The 16,369-nt window shown below is 48.1% G+C and overlaps 1 protein-coding gene across 1 annotated transcript in view; it reads left to right on the plus strand.

Annotated features, from left to right (window-relative positions):
* Positions 1-14,984, plus strand: part of Ehd4 (EH domain containing 4) — a 70,472-nt gene extending 55,488 nt beyond the window's left edge. The window contains exons 5-6 of the mRNA XM_048459633.3: positions 4,984-5,148; positions 12,660-14,984. Coding sequence (XP_048315590.1) covers positions 4,984-5,148; positions 12,660-13,196 — 702 coding nt within the window. The 3' untranslated portion in view covers positions 13,197-14,984. The remainder of the gene's footprint in view (positions 1-4,983; positions 5,149-12,659) is intronic.
* Positions 14,985-16,369: the final 1,385 nt, after the last annotated feature.

A 16,369-nucleotide genomic window follows, 5' to 3' on the forward strand; every position in this document is an offset into this window, starting at 1 on the left:
TTGTTTATTTGTTTGTTTTTTGAGACAGTTTCTCTGTGTGACCCTAGCTATCCTGGAACTTGCTCTTTAGACCAGACTGGCCTCGAACTCAGAGATTCACCTGCCTCTGCCTCCCTAGTGCTGGGATTAAAGGCATGTGCCATCACACCCTGGCTAGCCTAAATTATTTTCTAATCGAAGCTAGGAGCTCCTCTAGACTTTGCAAATTTCACGGGATTTAATGTCCGTGGAGATTTTAAATTTCCAGTCACTGCTGAGGGGCCGGTGACTGCAGCTCTGTTCCTTCATAGCTGTACTCCTGTAGCTGTACTCAGCTATAGGAAAAAAGGTGGGAGAAAAAGGGAAAGAGAAAATCTGTGCTGGAGAAAGAGAAGGGATGTGGGTGTGAGTGGATAGAGAGCTGCTGGAAATGCTGGGCACCACAGCCTGCAGTGCCCCCGCCATCCCTGAGCCCCTGGAGCAGACCAGCATGGCCTAGGTTAGGGAGACACAAAATGCCTCTGTGTTCTGATACTGAATAATGGAAACCCTTGTGCAGATGTGGGGGGCGGATGGTCAAATCTGCTGAGCTTACTTATAGGAAAAGAAATAGCATATTCTTTTCCTCCTAAGAATAGAATCTGGCTTGTTCCTTTTCACAGAGGAAAATGTTTTGTGGCACATCTACTTCCATCACCAGCTCCCCAGTGCCATTTGCACGTGATATGTCGCAATACCAGCTGAACATTAGGACAGGAAGCTGCCCGGGCTGGCTAAGAAGCAGAACTGAACACAGTGGTCTTGGCCTCTTACATGGTGCATGCTAAGTGGGTGCTCTGTGAAGCTATACCCCATAGCCCTCCTGCTGTAGTTTATGTCCCACTTTTGAACTTTGTTGTTTATTCTTAAAGACACAAGGAGCAGCCTGGAGGTGTAGCTCAATGGGTAGGGTGCTCGCCTAGCATGCACAGAGCCATAGATTTGATCCCCAGCACTACATAAGTCAGCTGTGGGGTACTTCGTGCGGTCCCACCGAGACAGAAGGCCCAGAAACTCCAGATCATCCTCAGCTATGTAATAAGATTGAGGCTAGCCTGGACTATGTGGGATTCTGTCCAGAAAAACACAAACAAAAAATAAATAGGGAGAAGGGTGGGCAAGAAACCACTGAGCCACCCTGGACTGCTTATATTTCCTTATAATGCTTTTATGTGGGTGTGGTCATCCTTCTCTTGGTACAGTTTTCCTTCTGTGGAAAAAAAAAATGCTTAGAAGCCACAGAGTTTACTTGATAAAATCAATTATTTGACAATTTGGCATCCTTATCCCTTCATACATGAAAACCTGACATTCAGAAAGCAGTGTAACTTCCTGGAGCTGATTGACAGCCTGGGAATATTACAGAATCCACATCCCAAGCCCAGGTAGTCTGCTTGGTCCAGAAAGTCCTGATCTGTATCCAGCTTAAACATCATCTGCAATATCTCCTTACTTTACGCTCTTGGTTTATATATTAATCTATAATCCTGTTTATTCTAGAAAATTCTGTATCGACAGAAAACCTACAAGGGACATTGTAAAATATGATGGGTAGGTTTTTTAGATATCACCTAAGAGATAGGAGATCTGAGTCAGCTGACAGAATAATGATTCCAAAATTCATGGTCCACCCAGGGAAAGCAAATGTAGCCTCATTTTTTTAAATGCTCATAGCAGATTCATTTAGAATAGCCAAAGTGTGGAAACACCCCAGTGGCTGTGGATGTAATGGATGGTACTCAGTACTGGAGAAGAATGAATATTGATATGCAAAACAACATGGAAAAGTCTGAGCAGTAAGTTCTCAGCAGCGCGTGCCATCTCTCCAGCCTTCTTGGCAGGACATCAGCCCATCCCTACCCTTAGCTCCTCTTCCCACCCCGGACTTGAACTCCTTATCAGTGAAGATCACCAACAGGTGCAGCACCCGTTTCCCATGCTGCCAGGCCATGCAGTGGTCAGTTAGAGTTCACATCTGAAAATGGTGGTGGCACACTCCTGTAATCCCAGTGTTTGGAGACTGAGACAGGAAGATCACAAGCTTAAGGCCACCAGGACTATATAATGAGGGAGCAAGACACCAAGGACTGACGGTCTACCTCAGTGGTACAGAGTTCTCCACGTGCTCAAGGTCCTGGCTTTTGTCCCCAACATGGGGGGGAAAAGAAGAAAAAAACAGACTAAGGGGTGGGAAAAGACTGGATTAGATAGCATGTATACGTGTCCTGTGGCTGCTTTACCACAGGCTGAATGACATGAATAAATTCTCGTAGGCTGCAAACCAGAAGGAGATCAAAACTAAGGTGTGAGTAATCACACATCCTCTGGGAGATCGAAGTGTCCTGAGTTCTTCTGGCTTCCTTGGGATCGGTGGCCTGTGGTTTTATCTTAGCCACTCTCACCGTAATACAGGATTTTAATAATACAAACAAAAAGCTTGGAGATTGGGTAATTTTACTGTCTTTTCTATTTGTGTGTTTTCAAAGCTGTCTTTTTTTAAAGACTTATTTATTATATTTACAGTGTTCTGGCTGCATGTATGCCTGCAGGCCAAAGAGGGTGCCAGATCTCATTACAGATATTTGTGAGCCACCATGCAAGTACTGGGAATTGAACTCAGGACCACCTGGGAGGACAGTCTTAACCACTGAGCCATCTCCTCAGTCCCTCAAAGCTGTCTTCTAAGGAACAAGAGACCGTCGTGTGCTCTGGGTTAGCCTCCCTTGTCTTCCTCACCTTTTGTCAGAGGGAGGCAGCCTGTCAGAAGTCTGTTTGCTCTGAGATGTCAAAGTTTACTGCACAATTCTTCAGAGTGAGCTATTTTAGGAAAGCCTACATATGAGTTTGGGAAATAGAGTGTAGTGTTATTCTTCTATTAACCTGTGCAGACCTCAGTCTTCTTTACGGGATAAACAAACTCAAAAGTGAGGCAAGCACACCGGCAGACCCCGTTCTGCACAAGGCTAGGAAAGGCCCCCACCCACTGGGAATTCTCACTCGGCAGGGACTCAAAGCAGCTTCTGAGGAAGGAGCGGTGGAGGCTGAGAGAGGAGAGCTCTGGCTTTCAGAGGTCACTGGAGTTCCGTAGAATTTAGTTTGCTCTTCAGAGACGCATTTTCCTCTTAGTCACATGTGATATGTGGGGCCTGGCTTTCCTGTTTGCAGTGTCAAATTCCTTTTTGGAGAAGTTGGGCATTTTGTAGCTCATCAGGCAGATACAGGCTGAAGAGTGTGAGAATCGCCGTTCGGTGTGTGGTGATGCGCCCTTTAATGCTTATCCACTGCAGGGCTTAAAAATAGCTCCATTCCTGCCTGAGCTTTGTGGATGTCAGTGCCCACGCCTATATATGGAAACCTGTCTCTCTGAAGGCTGACCTCAGATGCCTGCCTCTAAAGGCCCCCTTAAGCCCTCTTTAAGACTGTTAGAATCAACGTGTGGTTTTAGTACCAGCTTTGATCTGAACAAAATAACAAACCCTTGTTCATAAGACTTGGCTGCTTCTCTCAATCTCACATTTTTTTTAACCTAAGAATTTTGTAGGTCTCAGGTTTATTATTGATTTTTTTTTAAGTGGGGACAGGTGGGAGATAGGTTTCACTGGGTATCCCAGATTGACCTGGAACCCGCTGTGTAGCCCAGGCTGGCCTCAACCCATGGCAGTCCTTCTGTCTCAGCTTCCTGAGGGCCAAGGTTACAGACATGAGTTAGCATGTCCAATATTAACTGGAAAAACTATTACCATGAATCCACAAACAACAGTCTCAGTCCGAACAGAAGTATTTCAGACAGTTTATTGTCACTGCAAGGCGTGACATCAGGCATAGTGCAAAGTACACATGTTGTATGTTCAGAACCAAAGCTGCTGTGAAGTCACACAGTGTCACAGTGAAAAACACCTTAGAGTCATCCCAGGCTTGATGTGGGGTTATTCTCTGGTGGGTGTGCATTCAGAAAGCTTGAACTGTTGGCAGATATTTTTCTAACCCTACATTCAGTTTTAAGATGTTGGTCCCTAGGCAACAGCCGTACAGTCCAGCATGTGTATATCTTCAGATGGCCTCTGTGCACCGCATGTGCGTGCAGACTCTGCTGGGCCCACCCAGTGTGCATGCACACCCAGAGGCCCTCGGCTGAGCTCTGGGATCCATCTCCTCGCTTCCCCCTATGTCCTTCTTCCCTAAGACTCTAATGAAATCTGTTCTCTTCAGTAGCTTTTAAATTATTGCTCTGTTTTTCATCCTTTCCTATTTTAGCTCTTTATTTGGCTTTTGAATTACTCTGTAAACTTGAAGTTCTGTAAAGAAAACTTTCGTAGGGCTGGAGAGATGGCTCAGAGGTTAAGAACACTGACTGCTCTTCCAAAGGTTCTGAGTTCAATTCTCAGCAACCACATGGTGACTCACAACCATCTGCAATGAGATCTGGTGCCTTCTTCTGTCCTGCAGACATCCATGCAGACAGAATGCTGTATACATAAATAAATAAATAAATCTTAAAAAAAAAAAGAAAAAGAAAAGAAAACTTTTGTAATGAACACAACTTACTGACCTAAAGTCGGAAGTGGAAGAATGGAAGGGCTGAGAGAAGGAGGTGACACAGACAGACAGCGCAGTGCCCTCCTGGGGAGACTGCTTGCCCTTCGGGGTTTGGGAGCCCTGTCATCCCATGTCCCTTATCTGTCACGTTCTACCTCCCATTGTCTTCCTGGGCCTTCCCCTTGCCCAGCCTTTGATGTTGGGGTTCTCTCTGCTCTCTGTCATTGTGTGGTCTCAGCATATCCGGTCCCTCTGGCCCTTGCTCAAGTCCAGCTCTCTGGAGCTCTGGAAGTACATTCTAGCTCCCCTTAGGCTGCCTGGCTCCTCACCTACTCTTGTGGTCAGAACCAGAGTTCTGCATGGGGATGGGTCTCATTTATCTCTTCTCTCGAGTAGCGTGGTGTGTGCTCACCTGACATATCCCCTCAGGTACATGCCTACATCATCAGCTATCTGAAGAAGGAAATGCCAAACGTATTTGGAAAAGAAAGTAAGAAGCGGGAACTTATCTTCAGGCTTCCAGAAATCTACGTTCAGCTGCAGCGAGAGTACCAGATTTCTGCGGGGGACTTCCCTGAGGTCAAAGCCATGCAGGTACTGGGAGCCCCCCCCAAGACAATGTCAGGAGGAGGTTGTGGGAATGGCAATTCCTTGCCACAATCAATGCCAAGCTGGTTATAGAAAATAAAAGAAAGTCTCAGTTTAATGAAGGAGAATTCAATGAAGTCACCTTCCTAATGGTGACCCATGATGATGGCCTCCTAGGTCTAAAGCAGCCATTGTTTGCCTTCCAAATGTCTTTTTAAAAGGGAGACAATTAGCCAAAGGGCAGTGAAGCTCACATGAGAAAGACAGCCAGCCTGGCCTCGTAGGTGATGCTCGGAGTTGTCTCTGAGATTAAGGTGACCCTGGGTTTTCAGAATCCCAGAATTTGAAGGGAATTAGAGCTGGGCTTGGCTCTGAAGGTCACCGTATAACTCCTGCAGCCATACACTGAAAAAGTGTGCTTGGACAGGCTCGCTGCTGAGCTGAGCTGGGCCCTGGACACAGCTGTACTGTGCTGTATTCAGCAAGAGTTCTGCTGAAAGCCTAGTGTTGGGGGCCTCCAGCCTGATTGCAGAGTCTCCCTTTAGCTCTGGGCAGTTCCAGGCAAGCCATAATGGGGCTGCATTCAACTGCTTTGGCCCAGTCAGTGTCCACTGCCCCACCGGGATGGAATGCCCATTGGAGCGGGGTCATCACCTTCTTGTCCGGTGTAGTACACATCTGCACAGGGCCACCATCCTCTCTGCTAAGCAGATGACATGAACTCAGGCGCTTACAGCTGCTACCAGTCATGTAGCTACATGAGGAGGAAGCCATGTCTCCGTGTCTGCTTGTCTCCTCACATTAGTGGATTCCCAGAGTATCCCAGAATCATTCCAGGAGGATGATTCTGCAGTTACTGAGTGCGAGCTGGTTGGGGTCCTGTAGCCAAGGAAGACTGAAGACTGTATGGCCTGCCTATGTGGGGACGTCCTGTCTAGCTCAGTAGTCACTGTCCTGTGGGAATATGAACCCTCATGGGCATAAAAGAAGCTAAAGTCTAGATTTGTATGTAAATCACCTTTCAAAATTGGTCTCAAATGCTCAAAAACTCCTGGGCAGACTAAATGTAGGTTTTACCCTAAGACTAACTGTTAAATCATTCACTCCACGCCACACAAGCCACAGAGAATGGCCCAAGTGAGTGAGAATGAGGATAAGGGTGGGCCTCAGAGGGGAGAGGGGGAGAAAGGGAGTGAGCAAAATAGAGGTGAGGTAGCTTCAGTCATGAAACACTGAATGGCCAGTGCAGGGCAGGGTGGGAGGGGTTAGACTCACCGTCCTGGTAGCAGCTCTTTGTGTTTGGCATCAAGGGCATCGAGGTGGATGCTCCTGGTATGATCTGGTCACAGGATCTAGCTAAATTGTTTGTTTCTTTTTTTAATTTATTATCTCATATAATGAATCCTGACCACAGCCTCCCCTCCTCCCCTCCTCCTAGCACCAGCCCCCCCATCTCCCCCAGATCTGCTGCTCCTCTGTTTCCCTTCAGAAAAGAACAGGCCTCTCAGGAGTATCAACCGAATATAGCATAACAAGGTGAAATAAGACTAGGCACAAGCCCTCATATTGAGGCGGGATGAGGCAACCCAGTAGGGGAAATTTGTTTTGTGACAGATACAGAGATATCTTTTTTTTCTTTCTAGCAATAGAATATGTGTTCTGTTCAGAAGAGGAATTACTTTTCTCCTGCTCACAGGATAGCTCACTTGAGGACTAGTGCTCAGTTGTTTCCCAGAGACTTCTTTTTGGGGGTTTTCTTTTTCTTTTCTTTTTTTTTTTTTTTTTTTTTTTGGTTGGTTGGTTGGTTGGTTGGTTGGTTTGGTTTGGTTTTTCGAGACAGTGTTTCTCTGTATCTCTGTGTAACCCTTACTGGCCTAGAACTCAATCTGCAGACCAGGCTGGCCTTGATCTCACAGAGATCCTCCTGCCTCTGCCCCGCTGAGTGCTGGGATTAAAGGTGAGCATCACTACCGCCCAGCTGGGACTTTTTCTTTTATACACAGGTTGTGCCTGCATTCCATGGTCCAACTGCAGGACAGCTGTTTCCTTGTACCCTTCATAAGGAAACTTAGTATCTTGGCTTAAATGAAAGCTATGAAGGAATGCCCACCCTGTACATGGCACCACATATACACACTCAATAGCTGTTGGTACACTGCCCATAGTACATGGTGGCTCTCTGAGACCCTGAAGCTCTGCTTGAGCCCCTCTGGGCTCTCACAGGGCCTGTAGGTGAGCTCCCATAACAGAGCAGACTCCGGAATGATAGCTGTCTGTGGAAATTAATCTGGGCCTGTCTGGGTCAGAGGACGCCCAGGCTTCCAAGAGCTGGGGCAGGAGTCAGGGAAACCAGAGTCTCAGGAGCAGCTGGAGTCAGGGTGAGTGGAAGCCTATGCTGAGAACCCCGTGGTCAGGATCCACTTTTGTACCTTCAGTGAGCCCAAGTGCCTTGGGACAGAACAAGGAGCCCCAGCCTGAAAGATGCCCTGTTCACAGATGCTCATTTAGTCATTCATCCAGGAAAATGTTAATTACTGTGACCAAGCATTGTCCTAGGGCCTGGAATGCATCAATGGGCGGATGTTTAAGAAGAGAGTAATAGTTTAGTCTTTGTCCTAGTGACACAGCCCTTGCTGCAACATGAATGCTGTGGGCTGCAGTGTAATTAGTGATCCATGTCTCTGAAAGGCTGTAACTCCAGAGTCCGGTACCATGATAATTCTCTATCTACCTCCCCTTCATCTAGGGCAGTGGTTCTCAGCCTTTCAAATGCTGTGACCGTAGTACAGTTCCTCATGTGGTGACCCCAACCATTAAGTTATTTTGTTGCTACTTCATAACTGTGATTTTGCTACTATTATGACTTGTAATGTAAATATCTGATATGCAGCCCCCAAAGGGGTCGTGACCCACATGTTGAGAACCGCTGATCTAGACTGCAGTCGGTGCTCTGTAAATCCATGCTGAGCATTCTCCTTTCCCTGAAGCCATTGATGGTCTACCATCCTCAGCAACAGGCATTCAGTTAACACCACTGTGTGGGGGTCAGAAGTAGAGGCTAAAGCTTGGGTATTACAGTCACGAAGTGGGCATATTTTAGGGTCATGAGGACGGTTCATCACAGCTGGCTTTAGGTCTGTGTTCCCCATCTCAAGAATCCCCTGGTCAGGGGGTCTCACATCTGTTACACTGAGCCAGGTATGTGTTTCTCTTCCCTTAGGACCAGGATAGGCTGCCTGTGTCTGTCCTGTGTCCTGTCCCAAGGGACGCTTGCTCACTCAATTGTCCTGAAGAATTTGATCTCCATGTGGATGAGTTACCATGTTTTAACAGCAGAGGGCAGCAGAGCCATCCCCATCTGCTCCTCTCTAGCACACATTTGAAAACTGCTCTGGTGAACTTCGGGAGTAACTGGGTGAGGATGACCCAGCTTGAGACTGGGCTAGGAACCTGCTCTTTGGAAGGAGCAGCCCCAGGATCCTGGTCCCAGCGGTACACTTGCTGATCTCTTTAAATCCTGACTGCATGACTATCCCAATGAAAATGATTGCTGTCTTAGGCCTGCCCTGCTGGAGGGCCGTAGCTTGTCCTCCCCGCTGCTGCTCAGGTCTGTGAGGACCTGAGTTTTTTTCCTGTGTGCTTTCTGGGCAGACATAGCTGCTGCTTTCTAGTTGTTCCTGCAAAATTGTGGCTGTTGCCCTTTGTTTCTTCGTACAATTGCCATCAGAATCGCTGGCCTCTGCAGGCTGGTAGACGGTTTGGGCAGACATAAACCCCACGTGTCTATTTGCCAGACACAGGGACTCTGTGTGCTCAGGGCTCAGACTCATTCCCAAGGGATGGGGTAGGTGTTCCTGCACCCAAAGGAATTCAGACCTCTTACCCAGTAGCACCGGAATTCTTATGTAGGAAGGCCAATGTCCTTCCTCCTCATCTGGTCCTTTTTGTCCCCTAGACTGACTGTGTGGCACTGTCAGCAGAAGACCTGAATATTGGTAGCACTCTGTGATGTTGAGAGTGGAGGTGTTGCCCTGGTGGTTCTGATCGACCAGTGAGATGCAGGATCCAGAAAGCAGGACTGTCCTGCTCAAGTGCTCAGCTGAGTGTAGACTGCCGAGTTAGCTCAGCAGGTTAGGTGTGCAGTACTGGCTGCCTGCAAATGTGATGGGCCATCTGTTCTGAAGACATTATAGGTGGTCGTCTTTTGGCTTTGTCCCTTAGTCTGAGTGCTGGGGCTCTCCTTGCAAATATGAACACAGAATTCCTGCCCTGCCACACACCTTGAAGATCACAGTTTTTGTTCTCTGCTAGACACAGCTTCCATATGTATAAGATGACTTGCTAGGGAATTCAATGTTATGTAGCTTTTAAGTATTAGGTTAGCCATGTGTAGTAGCATACACCTATAATCCCAGCACTCAAAAGTAGAGGCAGTAGGACCTAGAGCCACGGAATTCTTTTTATTTTTACTTTGGACTGTGTATGCGCATGTGTATCTGAGTGGATGTGAGTGCAGTTATCCAGAGAGGTCAGAAGAGGTTATCATATCCTATACAGTTGAAAGAACAGGTGATTGTGAGCCATGCAATATGGGAGCTGCGAATTGAACTTGGGTGTTCTGCTGTTTTTATGTGGACTTGATCTTAACCACAGAGCCTTCAGTCCCCACCCTGAGTTCTATTTGCTCATTTGTTTATTCGTTTATTAGCCTTTTGAGGCAAAGTCCCACTGTCCAGCTCTGCTGGTCTAGAACTTACAGAGGTATGTACACCTGCTCTGCTTCCAGAGTTCTGGGATGAAAGGTGTTTACCACTGTGCCTGAATCCCCACCCCAACCCTGCAAGGGCTCACCTGGAATTCTTGACCCTCCTGCCTCCACCTCCCAAGTGCTGGCCTTAGAGGCACGTGCTATGCTATTGGGACCATTTGGAGTCCTGGCCTCCAGCTGCTCTTCCCTGCTAGAGATCTTTACTTTCCTTCTGATTTGAGTTACTGAAAGCTGTGTCAAAGTTGTTTACCAGCTCTGCTTCACAAGCACATGTTGCCTTGCCTTGAGGATCAGAGGATAAGGTTTTCACCTGTTGGCCCACCTGACTGTTGGGTATATAAGCCTCCATGGTGCTATTGAATAAAGGACTTCTTCCCAGGGACTAGAGGTCTGTGTGTCTTTGTGTGTTTCAATCTCCAACCCCTTGCCCGAAGCTCGCGAACTGTGTTGTAGCTCACAGAGCACAGATAGGCGTTGTGCGCTGCACTCTGCCTGCCTTAAATCTTTATTTTTACTCCCTACTTTTCCCCCATCTTTTTTTTACAATGATAGTATGTATTTGTCCATGCCCACTTCCCACCTTAATAGCCTGATACACTGCTTCTATCCAGAACAGCCAAGATTGGCCTCTTTCCTGGATCTCTGTCTCATCTCCAGGAAACTGCATAAATGAATAGCCTCTCTACCTCCACGCCTTCACTCTACCCAGAACTGCCCATACATAAGCACCCACATAGAAAAACTGCAGCGAGGGCTGGGAATGCAGAGCTCGGCGGAAGAGCACTTGTCTGATGTGTGTTAGATCCCAAGTTTATTTCCCAGCGACACACACAGACAAAACACAGAAAACAACAGCTCTGCTGTTGGCTAAAGAAATGACAGCTGGCTCTGCAGCTCAGAGCCCTTGCTGTGCATGCATGAGACCCAGGGTTTGGTCCCAGCACTCATGTAAAAGCTGAACATGGTTCCACACATGCCTGTAACAGCCTCTGAAGGGGCTGGAACTGGAAGGTCACTGAGGCTTGCTCTACCTGAGAAGTACAGGTCAAGGTTCAGCTCTGCTGAAAGACTACTCCTCCCAAAAGATGAGTGGAGACCTGCTTGTGACCCGGCTTACGGGGCTCAACCTGGGTTTCAGCTTGTGCTCATTTGTGCGCACTTTTGAAATAACTGCCTAGTCTCCAGCTGCAAGGTTCCCGCAGCACTGACAGGGACCTTGGGGAAGCCTCCGTGCAGTAAGCTGTGCCTCTGTGGGGATTCACCGCAGGTTTCCGGTCCTGTAGCCTTCTGAGCTCATTCCTACAGAGGTTAAAGCCAAGGAGCGTGTGCCCCAGCCTGCATCAAAAACTCAAAAACCAAAGTTCCTTTCACCAGGAGCTAGGGGAATTGAGACAGGGTGTTGCTATGTAGACCAGGCTAACCTCAAGCTTGCAGCTACTCTATAATCTTTACCTTCTGAGTGCTGGGATTATAGGTGTGTGGTACCACGTACAGTCAGCTACAAAGTTCTCAAATAATAGGATTTTTAAATTTTGCGGGGTTTTTTGTTTTAATTTTTTCTAAATATAGTCCTTGAAGGTTTTTTCTTTTGATCTTTAATTATTTTTTTTAATTTAACTTTTTGCAATACATCCCAATTGCAGCCTTCCCCCACCCCCAGATCCGTTGCTCCTTCATTTCCTTTCAGAAAAGAGCAGGTCTCCTAGTGATAGCAGCTGAATTTGGCATAGCAAGATGCAATGAGACTAGGCACACACCCTCTTGTCAAAGCTGGGCAAGGCAACCCAGTAGAAGAAAAGGGTCCCATGAGCAGGCAGATGAGTCAGAGACACCCCCTCTCCTACTGTTAGGAGTCCCACTAACACCCCAAGCTAAAGAACCACAGCATGTGTGCAGAAGGCCTAGTATAGACCCATGCAGGCTCCATGGTTGCCGTTTCAGTCTCTGTGAGCCCATGTGGCTCTGCTTAGTTGATTCTGTGGACCGTGTACTCCTGGTGTCTTCAACCCCTCTGGCTCCTACCATCCTTCCTCCCCCTCTTCTACAGAGTTCCCCGAGCTCCGCTTACTGTTTGACAGTTGGTCTCTGCATCTGCTCCCATCAGCTGCTGGAGGAAGCCTGTCTGATGACAGTTGGGCTAGGCACCAATTCCATGAGTATAGCAGAGTATCATTAGGAATCATCTCATTGATCTTTTTTTTTTTTTTTTTTTTGTCGTGTTTGAGTCTACCCTAGATCTCTGAGCTATTCAGCTTCCAGATCCTAACCATCTCTGCAGTGTCAGGCGTGGGCTCCCTCTTGTCCCTGAGTTCTTTAGCAAAATAAAGAGTTAGCAGTTGTAGTCTGTGGTCTCTAGTCTTAATGCCATCTGGATAGCCCATGTGATTGTAAGCAAGGTTGTAAACTGTCCTTTTTCACTCCCTGGATCATTATGAATGTAACAAGTGTGAGGCGGAACCTTTCTGAGAGCGATCTAATTCTCTAGAGCATTAAGGGCAGGTGAAGGGTTTTTCTCAGTCGTCGGCGATGTCTGTAACTGCTGCAGCCTCCAGCGAGAGCAGCTACTCTCTCAATCCGGAAGCTTGTTCCTTGTTCCTAAGCCCCTCTTTGCGTCTGGTGAGCTTGGACATGGGAGCCCCAGCAAAGAGTTCTTCTGACTGGCAGAGGGTGTGGTGGGATGTCTGCTTTACGGAAACCCAGCAGCACCTCCTGCCGAGAATGTAACCCCAATTCTGGTTCCCTCCCGTAGGAACAGCTCGAGAACTATGATTTCACCAAGTTCCACTCGCTGAAGCCCAAGCTGATCGAGGCCGTGGACAACATGCTGAGCAACAAGATCTCCTCCCTGATGAGCCTCATCAGCCAGGAAGAAATGAACACGCCCACGCAGATGGTGCAGGGCGGCGCCTTCGACGGCACCACCGAGGGGCCCTTCAACCAGGGCTACGGGGAGGGGGCCAAGGAGGGCGCTGATGAGGAGGAGTGGGTCGTGGCTAAAGACAAGCCCGTGTATGATGAACTCTTTTACACGCTGTCGCCCATCAATGGCAAGATATCGGGTGTCAATGCCAAGAAGGAAATGGTGACGTCCAAGCTGCCTAACAGTGTCCTGGGCAAGATCTGGAAGCTGGCGGACTGCGACTGCGACGGCATGCTGGATGAGGAGGAGTTCGCGCTGGCCAAGCACCTCATCAAGATCAAGCTGGACGGCTACGAGCTCCCAAACAGCCTGCCCCTGCACCTCGTGCCCCCCTCCCACAGGAAGTCCCTGCCGAAGGCTGACTGAGGGTGCACAGCTGGGGTGGGAAGGGAGGGTTGCCTGGGCCTGCAGTCTGCCCTGCCACTGACTTGCTGAATGTCCTTGGCCAAGATTCTGTTCTCTCCTATCTCAGCTTCCTCCTGTAGGATAGGGGGGGCAGATAGTGGATGCTGTATGAGGTCCCTTTACCTCTAAAAATCCCTAAATTCCTATCAAAATATTGAGAAGAGCACTATATATGGAGATTTAAAGTCTAAGAAGAAAAGAGATTATCCAAAGAAAAAATGTAGATGTGGACACAGGCTGGGGAGCTCTGGGGAACTCAGGGAGTGAGCTGGGGACGCAATGAAGTCCAGGACTATGCTGGGCAATTTGCTACCATGAACCTCTCAGTCCTTCAAAGGGCACTGAGAGAAAATAATTTATTTTTCTTATTGTTTCCTGCTATATTTAGAAGGGAGGGGAAACAGAACAGAGGGTTGCTTCTCTCTGTAGACTGACACCAAAGAGAAAGAAGACTGATACCCAGGTTTGAAAGAGGATGTGCCATGTCTCTGTGTGCCCATCCCTTCCGCAGTGCCCAGCAGAGTAAGCAGCCAGGCCAGGAAAAACTGCCTTGTTCAAGCACCTGCTGCATGACCCTGCCAAGCCTCGCTCCAGCAAAGCTGGATTCGGTTAGGAATTTGGAATTCACAACCTCTGTCAGCCCCTGGCAAGAGCTGTAGCTAATGTTTCAGATCATAATGAAGTCTGAGGATTGGCTCTTCTTCCCAGTTCACCCAATAGATTGCAGCAAAGTCAATTTATCAGACTTAAGAAGAAACAATTCCCATCTGTCACTAAGTGTGCCCTTCGGCCATTGAATGTTCCCAAGGCTTTTTGGTAAGTGACAGAAGGTGGCAGAATTTAAATTCGAGACCCAGGTAGAGAGACTGGCCCATCCTGAGCTGTCAGTGGAGATCAGCGTCTCAATGATCGATACTGCTGTTTGATTTTTAAAGAAAAATACGCATTTTGTTGTGTCCAGTTGTGTTTTTCTCACAAGATGAAGCTTTTCTGTAGAAATCTTTTGTGTAACGCCTTGTCTTCCAAGCTAGTGTGCTTCATTCACATCAGGAGTGCCTGCCTGGGGCCAGGATTGGTCTGCGCACATACCTCTCCCCGAGCCCTTGAATTTCTCTGGCCCACTTATTCAGGTGCAGGGGCCTGCTCTGCAGCCCAGCTGAGGACACTTCCACCATCACTTATGCAGTAGGAGTCACAGCACAGCGGTGCCCACATAGCCCCGCCCAGCACCAGAAATGAATGGATCTGAACAGGGCCCCCAAATCTTCAGAAAGACATACTCCCTCCCCTAATTGTCTGCCCCATCAACCTCAGGGTCAGAACTGTAGATTTAAGAGAAAATGCTAAAAGCTCACACCTGTTATCCCAGTGCTTGGGAGACTGATGCAGGAGGATTACCATAAATTTGAAGCCTGAACTACGTTGTTGGTTGTGGCAGTCTGTTTTAAAACCAGGGAGAATTCTTATGTCACCATTCATGCTCCCCACCTTACTCTCTAAATGACAGCTTTAAGAGGAACATGGTGTGCATTTGACTCTGAATGAGTGTGTTTTAATTAACTGGACACACAAAGGGGAATGTTTGATTCTGGGGCTGTAACTGAATGCAGGCATCTCTGTGCTGTGAGGACCCTGGTGTCCATGGTGGTGATGCCCGGGAGGGCTGCCTTTTCCCCCAGTTGTGTTGCTACTTTTTTCTCTCACACTTGTCATATATCTCCATAAATATAATCACAAATATATGTCTCAGGAGTGTCTCAAAAGTGTCCGTATGTTCTACGTACATGTGACCAAGTCGCTTCTGTATGGAACCTCAGAGGAGGCCTTTCTAGGGACTGCAAGCTAAGACTTCTGGGGTCTCCCTTCCCACTCCTCTTCACCTTCTGCTGGGAGAAGCCTAGCAGCTGAGCCTCACCACACTCTGACCCGGTGACATTCCTGAACAAAAGGGAATCATGGGTCTACTCTCCATGATATTCTCTCGTTCGTCATGATAAGTTCACCAGAAAGGAAAACGCCGGGGATGGTGGCCAAATGAAAGATTGTATCTTCCCAGAACTGGCACGGAGTTCCTAGACTGTTCAGAATACCCCTCCACGACACGCCTGTTCCCACCTTGACTGTATCGCCCTACCCCCCCCCCGTGTGTTAGTTTCTGAGTGTCACAGAAACACTTGATGTAATTCAGTTTCTCGGAGGGAAAGTTTAAATTGGTCAACTGTTTGGGAAAATTCAGCACAGAGAAAGAGAAACATACAAACATATATGCAGTCCGCTGGCTCCATTGGGCCTGAGGTGGGGCAGAATGTGACAGCCAGGAGCATATCACAGAGGAGGCTGTTGCCTCTTGACAGCTAAGGAGGCAGAGGGAAGGAGACCCAAGACAGGAGAGCTACTTCCAAGGCATGCCTCAGCGACCTGCTTCCTCGTCATATGGTCCAATCACCATCCAAGCCTTCAGTACACTCACATCCCAACCACCAGACACATCACCCTAGTTTTCAAGGAAGCCACCTCAGGGTTCACACACAGGAGGACGGCATGTCGTCTGTGTCTGCATGGCTACTTCATGCTCTCCCTGGTTCCAAAGACCGTGTTTGTAACCACCACATGGCATCAGATGGCAGGAACCCCTGCAAGTGAGGGGAGTGAGCCCTTCAGCTAGGTCCTGCCATCCTCTCCTGTCAGGGAAGTCCTGCTGAGCTCATGGGGTGGGCAGATGGCCAGACAGTATGACCCCAGAACAGGGAGCCTGAGTTTATTCAAGTAACCCAGGACCCAATTCAAGAGCATGTCAGAATATATAGTATTTAGCAACAGTAAGTATACAATGCCTCTATTTTATAAAACCATATTTAAAAGTGGCCATCCACACTAGCACTGACTTGTAACTGTCACTTCTCAAGAGGAAAGTGGTCCCTTGGGTCCTTTTGAAAGGAGATGGCAGAGTCCAGGGAGCTATGCCTCTTCATGCCATTCCTGTAACTCCAATTCCTCCCACGTCCTCTCTGGGAAGAGGTCTCACAGTGGGTCACATGACTCGGGACAAAGACCCTACTGAGGCTCACACCTTACCTGAGAGATTGAAAGCCCATGCTGAAGGGACTGTGGGGATGGGTACTGCTGGGTTGTGG

The sequence above is a fragment of the Myodes glareolus genome, chromosome 10 (assembly GCF_982192425.1).
Source record: "Myodes glareolus chromosome 10, mMyoGla1.1, whole genome shotgun sequence".
In the NCBI taxonomy this organism is placed as follows: Eukaryota; Metazoa; Chordata; class Mammalia; order Rodentia; family Cricetidae; genus Myodes; species Myodes glareolus.